At 38.7% G+C, this 14,685-nt stretch overlaps 1 protein-coding gene across 5 annotated transcripts in view; it reads right to left on the bottom strand.

Moving 5' to 3' along the window:
• The window catches only part of COL24A1 (collagen type XXIV alpha 1 chain), a 241,385-nt gene that overhangs the window by 115,602 nt on the left and 111,098 nt on the right, over positions 1–14,685 (bottom strand). For all 5 annotated transcript variants that reach the window (XR_012160423.2, XR_012160422.2, XM_073357181.2 and 2 more), the window contains 3 exons: positions 10,937–10,990; positions 6,492–6,545; positions 4,806–4,850 (listed from right to left, as the gene is read on the bottom strand). Coding sequence is in view for 3 of the 5 variants with exons in the window: in XM_073357181.2 (XP_073213282.2) it covers positions 4,806–4,850; positions 6,492–6,545; positions 10,937–10,990 (153 nt within the window). In the remaining 2 variants the exon portion in view is untranslated. The remainder of the gene's footprint in view (positions 1–4,805; positions 4,851–6,491; positions 6,546–10,936; positions 10,991–14,685) is intronic.

Genomic DNA, 14,685 nt, shown 5'->3' with positions numbered 1-14,685 from the left:
TCCACACCACATACACACATTTCACAAAGTAACAGAATTTAGCAGGTTCCCATGTAATTATTCCACCCCCTCCCCTCCCCATATTTCCTTTCCAATCATTGTTAATTGCCAAGATATTTTGGGTCCAGTTCAGATTAAACATGTACAACTGTGTGAAAGTCTCTTGGTCAAATTTCCCAACTACATAAATGGCTGTACAGGTCACACATCAGATGAAAATTGATCATAAAATGTGTGAAAGTGGATGTAAGTGGGAAAGTAATGTAAAACTGAACACAGATTTTTTCAAGAAAACATAAGATGTAAGATAAAGTAAGGGTGGCCTCTCCTAATCCTACACCATTCTTGGAAAAGGAACTTTAATGAAGTAAAAAAACCTAAGGAAAATTATTTTTTTCTTAATGAATGAACGGAATGTGCCAAGCCCCCCTTCAGGGAAGAGAAATCAAGTGCACCCCTTTCACCCTCAAAATGGCCTATCCATTTTAATTTCTACATTCTACATGTTGCCCTCCTAACCCTGGCTAGTCCTTCACATGACCATACCCCACAGAAGGACATGCACCACACTTTGGGATATGCTGCTACAACAGAATGATTTTAAATGCTCAGGGAACTTTGCTGGGACATTCTACACCCTCCTAGGAGGAACTGGTTGACAGGCTAATATATCATTTCACAGATTATTTGTGGCTTTTTCTCTTCATCTGTCTCTCACATTGGTAATCAGGGAATATCCAGCAATATACTGTTTAAATTCATTCTAATGTTCTGAAAGTTTCAAATCAGTGACTAAATGGCAAGTTAATCCATTTTCCCGTCCAATAATAATAAGGTACAAAACCCATAACCAGCTGATTGACTGACCTACAGTGACATAGTGATATTAATGTCTGGATAAACTTTATGACTGTTTGTTAACTGTGATTAAATTGAATATGCAGAGGCATCTCTTGCATGTGGCATCTATTGTATTTTCACAAGCAAAATAAGCTAAAATGAAAATCAGAATATGCTACTCTACATAGAGTATAAGAACACATAAAAGAACAATCCAGGCATTTGTCACTGAGCTAGTATGAGAGGGAAGGTTTTGGTAAGCGGTGAGCCTGGCAGCTGGATTTTACTTGGAGTTGGCAGTTCAAAAATCTCTCTTTATAATTAGCCAAAGGGAAACACCTAGAACTTTAGATTTGGATCTGGATGTTGAATCCTGGAGTTCAGCAAGGAGAGATCCTGTGTTTTGGTTCTACCTGTTTAAGATATATGGGAATTCCAATCCAGACCTAAATTTGGGATCTGCAATCTGGGTTCAGGTTCATCTCATTCATTCAATAGCTGGTACTGGAATTTGTTTGGGGCACTTGTCATTGTGAAGATTTGGTCCCAAGTTGATCTTGTAGATTTGTAGAGGGGATCTTTGCACATGCCTAAGACTGGCCATGACACTAATGTCTTTCACCTGTAGATAATAGGGGCATATTAGATATAAAAAATAGATGAGATATTGAAGAAGGGCAGAAAAAAATTCTGAGTTTGGCCATTGACATCAATGGGAGGAGGATCATAACTGTAATCCCTTTGTTTCTTTAGTATGGTAAATTCTCTAATAAAATTAGCTTTCATAATGTGTTTTGAAAACTCTGTTCATGAAACTTGGAACCAAACACTGTGAAAAGCAAGACATGTAAATAGCTTGTTGATTTGGATCTGAACAAGCATCCAGGCTTGTTCAACCATATTTGGGGTACATTTGATCGAGGCCCATCCTCACTCCCATGTAACCATCCAATCTCCCCCAACCCATTTTATGAGAAGAGGTGCAGAGGCAAGGGTAGGCAGGAGTGGGGGAAGTGTGGGGAAGGAGAAGGGATCCAGGGGTAGGAATAGGAAGAAGTAAGCTGGCAAGAGGTCCTGAGACAGCCTCAGGCAGAGGAAACAGAAGTATCCAGGCCACAGTAGCTGGGTCCCTGAAGCAAGGGGAAAAGCTGGCAGTTGAAACACACAGAGAGAATCCTGACCTCCTATGCATCCAAAATCCCTGATTCTCTTGCTCTTTTGTCTTGGCAAGGAATGTGGGCTAGCGATCTGCTCCAAAATATCTGAGGTGAGCCACGGGGTTGAAATCTTCAGTGTTCATGAAGCATATATTGTCCATGCATTCTTCTCTCAAAATTGTTTGTCATTGTAGAGAAATTAGAACAGGGGTGGCCAACTTGTGGCTCCAGAGCCCCATGCGGCTCTTCAGAAGTTAATATGCGGCTCCTTGTATAGTCACTGACTCTGGGGCTGGAGCTACAGGTGCCAATTTTCCAATGTGCCGGGTGGTGCTCACTGCTCAACCCCTGGCTCTGCCACAGGCCCTGCCCCCTCCACCCCTTCCCGCGCCCTTCCCTGAGCCTGCCATGCCCTCACTCCTCCCCCTTCTCCCCCAGAGTCTCCTGCATGCCATGAAACAGCTGATCGGGAGGCGCAGGGAGGGAGGGGGAGGAGTCGACTGGCGGGGCTGTTGGTGGGTGGGAGACGCTGGGAGCGGATGGTGGGAGCTGGGGGTCTATTGACACATTACTGTGGCTCTGTGGCAATGTACATAGGTAAATTCTGGCTCCTTCTTAGGCTCAGGTTGGCCACCTCTGAATTAGTGAATCATTAGTAGGGTTACATGTTTGTCATGGTGAGGAAAATGTTACAGGTAATGTGACTTTTCTGTTTGTCTGTGACTTTTCAAATTTGAATGAGGGGACTCGTACTAGCACTCTGGCCTGTTGGCCATACCTGAGTGTTGCCGTTACCCCGCATACCAGGTTGCAATGCCTAGCGTGGGGAGCCAGGCCCAGCCCCTCCAGACAGCAGCTGCCACTGTGGGGTGAGTGTGGGACACACTCTATCTCCAGCCTTGCCTCCACCCTGCTGGGGCCTCCCCTCCTCACCAGGCTGGGATTAGGGTTGCGGTGAAGGGGTGGAGGATGCTGCTGGAGGTAGCCTGTGCCCTCTCAGTGGCAAGAGGAGGAGGAGGATGACTCTGTCCTATGATTTTAGAGAGGTATAGTTCGATTCCATTTGTTACAACTTTTTTTTTTAAATAAAAAATCACGGCTCAGTCACTATATGTTTAGTACAAATAATCACTTTTCTGGAAAAATGGTGTGTAAATTCCTTTACACACCACTTTCCTCTAAATTCATGCCTTTAACTAAATTAACCATGACTGCTCTGTGGTTTTTGATAAAAGCTGTTGTGACAAATCTGCAGCTCTAGTCATTAGAGCTTCTGATTTTTCAATTTTCTATCAGGAAAATTAAAACAAAATACTTCATTCCGGGTCAAGTTGGCCTAAATCAAAAATTTCAGTTTCTTGAACCAAATCAGAATAATTTCCTTTTGGGTCAGTTCGACATTTCTCTGTGGCTGACAGAGCTTTAGGGTTGCCAGTTTTGGTTGGATGTATTCCTGGAGGTTTCATCATCTTGGAGACTCCAGGTTAATCTTGGAGGGCTGGCAACCCCACAGAGCTTCTGCAGTGCCTCATACTCCCATGGCTGGAATGCATCTCCTATGATGCATTGCAGTCTCTCCTTTGTCTGAAATGCCACAGTGCATCATGGAAGCTGTAGTCAGTTCCCGGAGCTCACTCCATAAGAGAGAATGTGAGTATGAAGTATGCAAACTACAATTCTCATGAAGCACTGCAGCAGCTCAGGCAGATGCAATTCAATATCAAACCCTGCCTCAACAAAACATTTCAACATTTACTAAACAAAATTTTTCCCAAATTTTTGTTCTGTGAATTTTTTTTGATATTTTGAATTTTCAGCTCAATTCAGGATGAAAATAAATGTTGAAATATCTGAATGTCCCAGGTTGACTGGTATTCTAATTTCTGACCAGCTCAATAAATAGGCAAGAAAGGCAAAGGACGGGAGAAGGGAAGTAGTATTATACTCATTTTACAGATAAGCAACTGAGGCACAGAGAGATTAAGATCACACTGGAAATCTATGGCACAACCAGAAAATGAAAGCAGATCACTTGAGACTCAGTCCAGTGGCTTAACTACAAGACCATCCTTCCTTTCCATTGAGACCTGTGCTTTGAGTTGATTTGTTTAATTTGCTTTAGACAAAGTTCTGCTACGTTACCCTGCACTCTATTGTAAATTATTATCCAGCACTTATATTTTCAAGTTTAATTATTTCTTGTGTAAATGAGTTTAGAGCCTAATGGATTTTAACAGCTAAAAAATAAATAAGAGACTCAAAGTGTGATTGTATAAAGTCTATAAAGAGACTGTAAAACTGGCATTGTGCAGTTCCATCTTTATTGCTGTCAGTGACTCCATATCAAATGTGATTAGTTTACAATTAAAAGATGATTTCTCTAATAGCCAGCCCTGCAAATGCACACTGAGATCTGAGAACTGAGTTGTGTTCTTTTCTTCTCATGCATCATTGCCAGTAATAAAGGTTCTGTAAGCCAAATTAGACCTTCAGATACACCTGTGAAACGCCATTGTCTTCACTAGGGTTGGACAGATGCAAGTGCCTAGAATTTAGTAAACAATTCTGATAATGAGGGACATAATCCAGCTTTCTTTATCAGCTGTGTTGACTCTGTGGGGCTAATAGGAGTAATGCAACCAATAAAAACTTTTTTGACACTAAAGTGAACAGATCTGACTCAGAATACACACAGGAAGGAGACCCATTTTTACACAGTCATTTTTCAGAGTAGATTCATCCTTTAAACAGTACTTTTTGTTAACTATAGTAATTTGTGTTTGTAGTAGTAATGTTACTCATACTTACTCTTGGTCCAACTCCTCCAACAAGTCCAACTGGTCCTTCTTCTCCCTGAAAAAACAATCAGGACTTGGAATAACTTTTTTGATACTGTATTTAGTTTTAAAACCTGAAAAGAACTATATTCACTTATATTAAAATCTTAAATTTGCATAGTGAATGGACATAGGTAGATATCTTTACTGTTAGGATCTAGGTTTGCACTATACAGGAAAGGGTCTAAAACTGACCTCATCTCAGCCACGATCTGTCAGAAATCCATGTTTTACAAAACCATCAAACACAATCTGCTTAAGAAAAGCCCACAAACAGAGCTGCTCAAACATTTTCACAATTTTTGACCAGCTGTACTGAGAAGACAATGGGGTTTCACAGATGTATCTGAGGGTCTAATTTGGCATAGATATGCATTTGTCTCTCATGGAGTCTAGTACTCTGACAGAATTTGTCTTGCTCTGCATGGTAAACACATAGTTATGGTTTGATTCCTGAGCAAGCAGAACAGTTCTCTTGCCTCTCCAAGCAGATGGGAATGAGTGTGGAGTCAAAAACAGACTGACGTCTTCTTTTCATCCCAGCTGCCAGGAGTACAGGAGAAGAAAGAGGAGACATTATAGTGTTACCAAGAGCCTCAAAATAACCATACATGACCATGTATTGTAATGGTAGGCTTTTGAGGTTGCCGCATTACATTATGATGTTAAATCAAGATTCTGTATTATAATGTCAAGACATGATGTCATACTGTGATTATTTGATGGTTCGGTGACTCCACTTAATATGAAAGTATTTCTCCAGCTCTTGGAGGCAGAGATGCTCAACATGGAGGAGAACACAGCAGTCTGAATGGAGGAAATATGGTCTGCATTTTACATGGCTTCTGATTAAACTGATAGTTTTTTGTCACCATTAGTCATTTATCATTTAAAAGCACTCATGATAACTCATCATTAAATCAGCTACATAAAGCTCTAGAGCTCTACCATCAGACTCATTACCTGATTTAATGCATTTTTAAAACCTATATTTACCAGCTATCTCAACAGCACAGAACAGCAGGGCCGCCCAGAGGATTCAGGGGGCCTGGAGTCTTCGGCGGCGGGGGTCCTTCTGCTCTGGGTCTTCGGAGTATTTTGCCGAAGACATGGAGCAGAACGAACCCCCTCCGCTGCCACTGAAAACTCTCGTGGGGGCCCCTGAAAACTGCGGGGCCCAGGGTCTGGGGCAAATTGTCCCACCTCAGAGCAGCCCTGCAGAACAGCACATGGAGTTGGATTTAATACATATATATTTTATGCTAATGAATTAAGAATCCTTGATTAAAAAGTTTATAGGATGCAATCCTGGCCCCACTGATGTCAAAGGGAGTTCTGCCATTGAATTCAATGGGGCTAGGTTTTCACCCAATATTCTTATTCAATATTATTATTTAAAAAAACCTGCCACTGTTTAATTCTGGATTCCACATGCAACATTCTGGACCCACACTCCTTAGACACTCTACAGAGCTGTTGAAATAAATCTTATAATGAATGCACAATACTGTAAAATATCTAAAAATCTCCCAAAATGGAAACTTGAAATCCTGCATGGCAATACTGTCCATCCTGAAGCAACGTTTTCTTATACAAAAAAATTGGGTCAGATTTTTTAAAAATGTAACTTGTTGACTGGACTGTGTTTCCATCCTACCTCAATTCCTTTCGGGCCTGGGGCCCCCGGAGGCCCTCGGTCACCTAGAAGTCCCTAAATAACAAGACAACCAAAATGAGATTTTATATCTATCAATAAGCCTGTTTGTCTGGTTTCTTTCCTCTTACAATCATGCAGTGAATGAGAGGCTGAAAGCTGAGGAAGGAGACATCATTATCTGCTATTGTTCATTTCCCTTAGAAAGCCAGGAGAAAAGCTGCCCTAATTCTAACATCTGCTGTAACGCTATAGTATCTAACGAAGTTTAACTACATCGACATTTCTAAGATTCAGACTATTTTCATTTACCTTTTGAAGGAGGAGGAGGATAAAAGTAACTGATGTTCGCAAGAGAACAGTTTATTTTTGTTACACAACATTAGTTTGAATTTGATGGGTTACTTAAAGAGGAACTGAGAAATCCCCTGTAAATCCAGGTTTTGGGTAATATTTAGGGTAATATTTGGTGATAATGAAAACTGACATATTAAAACTATTCTTCTCTCCACCAAACTCCTCATTTTATGTAGTTATTTCCCGAGGTCCAACACAATCCCACTTACACTACCAAAGCAGATCAGTAAATCCATCTTTTCTTATTCTTTGGTGGGATTACGATTGCTGTCAGAACACAAGCATTACGGAAATAGCTGTACAAAGTTTAGACTTTTACATTTTTACCCAGCTGCAAGCCACTTCCGAGCATTGACTCTGAAGGCAATTAGCCATGATTGAATTTGTAACAAAATCTTGGTGAGTAGCATAAGACAGAACGAAATAAAACTAAGCTTTGCTGTGTGTGTGACTCGGCACTGCTTTGGCAAGGGTGATATCCTGTCATGTCTCTAAACTTTATTTTCAGTGTTGTCCTGACAACTTAATTTTCAGTGTAGAAAATAACTTTGGAGACTGAAGACCTCTATTTATCCACACAAGAGGTACACCTTGGTAGTGGCATCACATATAATCTTCCTACACTGCCAAACCTATGGACCCAAATTCTGATCAGTTAGAGAGGGAGTTTACAAAGATTCAACCCTCAGCCAATATGTCAAGAATGCCTACTGAGACGTCAAATGTAATCCTCGCATTTGTGCTGTGGATTGGGAAGTGATTTGAGGGTATCAAATCATTTAGAACTGCCGCCAGATAGCAATGATATTCAGCCATTACAAACCTTGGCAGGATTATATCCAGTGTCCTAGAAGTGAAGGACATATCCCATTGCCAACCCTGAGTCATCACATCCTCTTACAGCAACATTTGTAAAACTCCACTACTCAGACTGAGGAACTAATGGTGTTTCAGAGACCTTGGTTATCCAAGTTATAATGGTAGTAACTGGAATAAGCACTCAACCCGGCTTTATGACAAAAAAGGTCTACGTAAATATATTATTATTATATGAGGAAAGCCAGGCTTACTTATATCAGGTAAAGCAACAAGAACAAAAAATCATCTCTTATGAAAGAGATCATTAGCCTCTGAAGAAATATTGGATGGAAAAGCTCCAACTCTCAGCGTTATTAAATTTATGAAATTTAGACTGAAGGTGCACACATTTGTCCAGCAGCTGCCTGCCAGCTTAGCACACAAAGCAACACTTCATAGAAAATGTATTGGGCCATCTCAAAATACCGAGTCTTATTAAAGTTCCCATCATTTGATTTTATCTGGAATAAAGTACGATGGAGAACTGCAGCTGGAGAGCATCTCTCTGGCAAAAGCAACAGCAAGACACTTACTCCATAAATAATACTGATCTTTAGTCGGTGAAGAAAAGTATTTCCTTAGAAAACAGAACTGTTATTTTACTATGCAATATCAATAAATTAACAAATGCTAAGCTTTTCAGTGTCATTTAAACTCATACAATGGTGCAAATATTAGCAAATTTCTTAGTTACTGTGTGTGTTCCTAGACCGTACTTACTCAAATTTGTAAAGAACACCTCGGCCTTTAAAACTGATAATTAACTGCAGTTTCCATACCCACACTCTGAGGTTTCAGGCAATGAACAGAAAATGAAGGTAGTCTTTAGAGATGTGCCAGAATGTCTGGAAAGAATTCAGGGAGTCAGCAAATGGGGGTATCATGTATTTCCCATGTGTTCAGAACTTTCCATTCGACCCTCCCTTACAGGATTAATAGAACTCTTAATAGCCATTTATAGGAGGTATGCTACCCAAACAAAACATGAATGAGCAGAGGAAGGAAGCTCGCAACTATTTCCATGGTACAACAAGTATTGCTAGAGAAACCATTATGATATTTATATAGTGAGCAGGTCTGCCTTACTTTTTACTCTGGCTCTTGTAACATGCAGCCAAAAGTATTTGCAAGAGTGACACAACGAACAAACAACAGAAAGATATTTCAGAACTTCCCAAACTAAAACACTCCTCTTTTTATTAGTTATTATGCAAGTGCCTCATTTTTATGAACATTGGATCAAGATCAATACCTTCTAAGATATTGCTTCCAAGATGAATAATGTGCTGTGGACCAAACTATGTAATGTATCTTTCGTGCATTATTCTAGGAGTTCATATTTGTTAATTACTGTAGTAATTTGGATAAAATGGCCATCCCAAAGTTCTACTGGTCTTCAGAGACAGGTATATCATGTTTGCATATCTTACACTCTATCATGATGGTTGGTTTCTCTTAAGCTAAAATATAAAGACTACGCCACCTTCCTGGCACTTTGTGCAGATTTTGTCTCTGAGGAAGCACAGAACAGAAGAATGAGGAAAAGAGCAGCTTGGTGAAAACAGTGTTCTAAAAATAAAGACTAAATGAGACTCTTCAAAACTGCAGTGAACACAAGACCACTGGGCATCCTAAAGGCAAACATTTCCAGTTTCATGTAGCCCTGCTCTCTAGGTATTAGGAGCAGTGCAAAGGCTATTCCACTTTGGTAACACTCCATCTCCAATGTTAGTCACCAATTCTCTTTGATTAGACCTGGCTGTCCAAGCTTTTTGTCTTTGCGAGCCAATGTGCTGGAGAGACCACAAAGTCTTGTATAGTTATGGAATTCTTGTTATATTAAATGAACTCTGGAATCTTAAATACTGCGGGCTATCTCTTAGCATTTCTGCTGGGATTTGAATGAAAGGAGATAGACTAGTATTGTATCTCTGAAACATAAATCCACTACTAATAGACCAAATTAACATTAACTTTGAACTGCATATACAGGGAAATAATATATATCACATCACTAAGAAGGGCTTTGAGCTCATTTACACTATAGATGCATTAGTTTGGATATTTAAACTGAATCTGTATTTTCTAGATCTAATTTAATTCCACTTCTCTCATGTCCACTAATGCATAGGCCTGATGTCTCGTGGAAAGATCTTAGGTTCCCTGACAATTCATTAATCTTACAAAAATATAATAATGACCACCCAACAGTATTCATATTAAACAAGCATAAATGGTAACAAATTAACTCAGCCAGCCAACAAATCAGAGCAAAAGAAAAGCTCCTCTCTAGTCATCTTTGCCTCTGGAAACATAACCTCAACCTTTCCCCCAGCCCTGTAAAATAAATGGCTTTTGCAGCATGCCTAGAAGGTTATCATGTTTGGGGTGATGGATCAAGGCTATTTACACATTTGACAGATGTGGGAGGCAAGTGAGAGTCTGAGGTTGACCAGGTTTCCAGTAGTTGGAGTGACTGTGTGATCTGAATGAAGGGATAAAAGAAGACGGTGTTTGGTTTTGTATAATTCTTACTGTTTATTAGGATGTCAGTGTTTAAAGGATATTATGGCCAACCCAGGGAACATATGAGACTCAAGCAGACAAAACTTAAGGAAACGGCTGAAGCAATGAAGGGTAACAGAGATTTAGGTAGTATTTGCATAGAAACAATATGTAAGCTCATATTTTTAAAAGCAGATGGCTAAAGGGTTAGAAAAACACTAGTGTAACTCCACTATCTAAAACAGAGTTAAGCTTTGTCTACATAGGAAAGTTGAACAAGTATAACCTAATGAGTGAATTTAAACACATACAGTCAAACTAGCGCAAAGCCCTGTGTGGGCACTCTTATTCTGGTTTAAGAATGGCTTGTTTCAGTTCAGCAAAAAGTCAGTTGGGGACAGGTTTAAGCTAAATTGAAATAAAGTCACTCTTAAACCAAAATAACAGTGTCCATACAGGGGTTGCACTAGTTTAACTAAACTGGAATCGAAACAAATTCAAGTTACACCGGTGCAAATTTCCTATGTAGACAAGACCTGTCTCCTGACTGTGAGAGGCAAGTCATGCTCAGTTCACAGTTCTTTGCTAATTTACGAGGCTGCAGTGTGACACCTATCCCCAGTCCATGGTTTTCTTTTGTATTTCTTCCCAAGAACCTTCTCTTCTCTTAGTATTGTCTCACTCTCAGTGCATTAATGACATTGCGATAAGGCTCTGTAAGTTCTTACCTTTGGACCTTCAGGGCCATTTAGTCCAGGTACACCAATATCTCCTGGAAAACCCTAAGGAGGAGAAGATAGGCAAGCTGTTCATAGCATAGGAATGTTTCCATTGTACAAAGTAAAAAAAAAAATTTTTTTTGTTTTGAATCTATTCATTTTAGAAATGTAACAAACCTGAATCACAGAAATCAAGACATGGATTTGTTTTATGAAATCCAAAACACTTTGAAGTCCAGTAAGCTGTTCTGAAAGAACTTGGCTTCATTAAACTCAATTTGACAGATGTCAGTATAGCTTTTATTTGTCTTGAACCCTTTTGTCCATTTGACAAGTTTTATTATTTAACTATAGACCCAGACTTGATCCCATTGAAATCCACAAAGGAACCTTGCTCCATCAGTTATGAATGTAAAAAAACTGTTTAAACCCCAGCACCTAATTGCTTGAGCCCCAGCACCTCTTTCATTACAAATTAAGCACTGGGCACCATGACACAGCAGCTGTCCAGCAGCCTTTGGGAAATGAGGTTGTGGTGTCTAATGCCAGCCCTGCTTGACGGACCCCCTGAAACTTGATCGGGACCCTAGAGGGCCCCGGATCTCTGGTTGAGAACCACGGATTTAGACAATGAATTCGTAGTTGTACAACAAAAAAGTGGTTTATACTATTTTACAAGAGCTCTTTATACAGAGATGTTTTTTGACATTTTATATGAAAGTCACACAAGGGGCAGGAAAGTCCGATATAAATTTCCCACAGCCACCTTAACTCTGCTTCATTTTACAAAGGAAATGAACAACAAGTCTTTTAAACAAAGCTTGTGAGTTCTTCACTGCTTTAAAGTAGAACTGCAGGAACATGTTCAGCAGGAGATTAAAAACTGGCTGCAATCTGATAAACACAAATGCTGTCCATGGACTCTTTTGCCATTTACAAGTCCTGACTGATAAAATATAAAGGTGATGGGGGGTGTGACGCAGAAACCTAGATAAGCAGACAGACAGAGTTTAATTTATGAAATCCGATGAGACTGTAGTCCATATCAGTGTGGCTACAGGACAATGATGTTTAGTGGTATTCACTGAATTCTCAGGTGATCATTCCATTTTAGAACAAACTAGGCCCAAGCCAACTTAACTTTTTAAAATTGAACAAGATCAGACTTTTTCACACTGGTATTGCCATCTGTTCTCAAGTAGGAACTGCTGCTAGTACTGTGACACTGATACTTTATTCAGCACAGGATGCACTTATTCATCTGTCAAAATATTATTTGATTTTGTTGTTCCATTACTTTTCAAAGTTTAGCAAACTTGGCTCAGCTGAAAAGTAAGTATGATTATTGTTGTAGGAAATGGGTGGCATTGATCAGCTCCTACCCTGAATAAAATATCTATTATTGGATCTATAACTTGATATGCCGGACTCTGACAAAGGTCCCCTTAACCCTTACCACAGGTCATTTGGTTCTAAAGATAAATAGGATAATTTGTGAGTAGGAAAATCAAATATCTACAAATGAAAATTAAGAGTATCTGGTAGGCATCTTTCTGGTATTAATGAATTTACTACACGTTCACAACATCTTTTAAAAATATCCACAGCTTTATTTGCAATACCAAATTCTTTCAGAGATGGAAACAGCACTGCTCCCTGTTATTATTTATGTCTAAATGCATGTCATCATTGAAGTTTTGAACATTTTTTAGTTTCCCCAAGTACAAAAGAAACCTATGAAAAAGTCCTAAGAGTTGAAAAATATTCCCCCAAATAAGTAACTCAAAATACACCGAGTGGTTTTTATTAATCTTTCTGAAAATTATTCAGTATTAGCTGAGACTAAGCTATTACATTTCAACGCTAAAGGTAAATTACCAAATTCATTCTAAAGCAGAGGCAATGAAAGTGCAATCTCATCCTTAACCACATTACTGCTAGTGTAATAGTATAACAAAAGAGAATGAAATATATAGTACTTCTAGTCTTAGATGTTTGGGTTTTTCTGTGTTTACTTTTCATAAACTGCTTTTAATACGCTATAAATGAACTCAATCTGTGATGTTCACTTTTGTAACAAACCAGAAGTAAATGAGTAAATAAATCAGAAATCTAAAACATATGTTTGAGAATTATTGCTGTAACCTGTTTGTGACCCAGTTGGTTCTATGACCTTTAAAGAAACCTCTAAACTTTTAGCACTTGGATGCCGAGGGGCACAAGAACAAGCCCATTAGACAGAGTGACTGCCTGATTTACAATGAACTTTCAAAACAGAAGTTTCCGTACCAATCCTGACTCTGTACACTCTAATCTATACTAAAACATCAAAATTAATGTTTCCCTTCAAAATGGAGAAATGTTCACCAGAATAGTTGTGCAACAACACTGACATGCCTCAGATGGCACATATTATTTTATACATATGTGATAAATGCACTCGAATTGAATATTTAATATACATTATTTATATCACCCCAGATTTTTTAATTGTTCAGGTTAGAATCTAAAAAGCACATGATTACTCACTAAATTAAACTAACTAGGTCAATGCAACAATAGTTGCTATTTCACCTTTTCATACCTCTAAATGTTGCTGAATTTAGAGGCATTCAAGAATTTTAAAATGTAGTTCTTTATATCTCTCTAACTATATTGGAGGGAGGGAAGAGATTTTCAAATGCATAAATGCATAGTAACTGCTGACATGAATACAATTTCTTCTGGGTGATAAACAGCCCAGAAAATGCTGTGTTAACAAGGGTACTGGAAGAGCCATATTCCTTTTAGAAGCATTCTTACATTTTCTGTGCAGAAATCCTTCTAATTTATTTATTTACTTGGGTGTATACAAATGCTTCTAAGAGAAATTCTAAAAGCTGTATGATTAAGCTGTAAGTGTAGACAAGAGCAAACTGAAGCCAGCATTGGTTCAGCTAAACCAATCCTTGAAACTGTGCTATTTCCAGATGTCAACAAGGTGTGTGATGTGCCCAGGAACTACGGTGATGGGCACAGTAGGAATACATACAGTAACAATAATGGTACATCCAAATATTCACATATCTTCATTTTTATTTTAAAAAAAATTTCTTCTGTATCACAAAGTCTCCTTTTTCATCTTCTCCTGCTGAACACAATCTATAGGGAAAACATAGATACTATGACAGTCCTGGAAGACTGTTTTAAAGAAGTTTTCAAATTAATGCATGATTTACTAATGTAGCAGTAGGAAAGTGGTTAAACAATATTTATGACCAGTTTATCAGTAAGAACCTACATCCCTAATCTACACAAGCGTTGAGAAAACCTAACCCCACAAAAATATACAATGAATCTTAGAGCTGCATCTTGAAGCCCTTAATAAATCTTCACATTTTCAACAATGGAAGTTTTGCTGAGTAAAGACATCAGTATTAAATCCTATGGACTGGTACTGGGGAAACTATTTGAAGAAACAGATGAAATTCAGTGAGATTCCTGACTTAGAACTGTAAGAAATTATCACATAATGGCATGCACAGATTGGCTCATCAAGATATAGAGACTTATCTACTTTTGTTATGCTAAATAGGTACCTTGGTATTGGTCTTCAAATTCAAATGACAGGGGATCCAGTAATGTAATACCACAGGAATCTAGAATCTGTAAAATGTCCTCATTTAATTACATAAAATGGAAATTGGTCCTTTAATTTCTAATGTGGTTTACTGTTTTGATGGAGAGGAACAAACAGCATTGCTATTCATCAACACCAA

Source organism: Lepidochelys kempii, chromosome 8 (assembly GCF_965140285.1).
Source record: "Lepidochelys kempii isolate rLepKem1 chromosome 8, rLepKem1.hap1, whole genome shotgun sequence".
Taxonomy (NCBI): Eukaryota; Metazoa; Chordata; order Testudines; family Cheloniidae; genus Lepidochelys; species Lepidochelys kempii.
The sequence above is the reverse complement of the archived record's forward strand: the minus strand, read 5'-3'. Positions and strand labels throughout refer to the sequence as shown.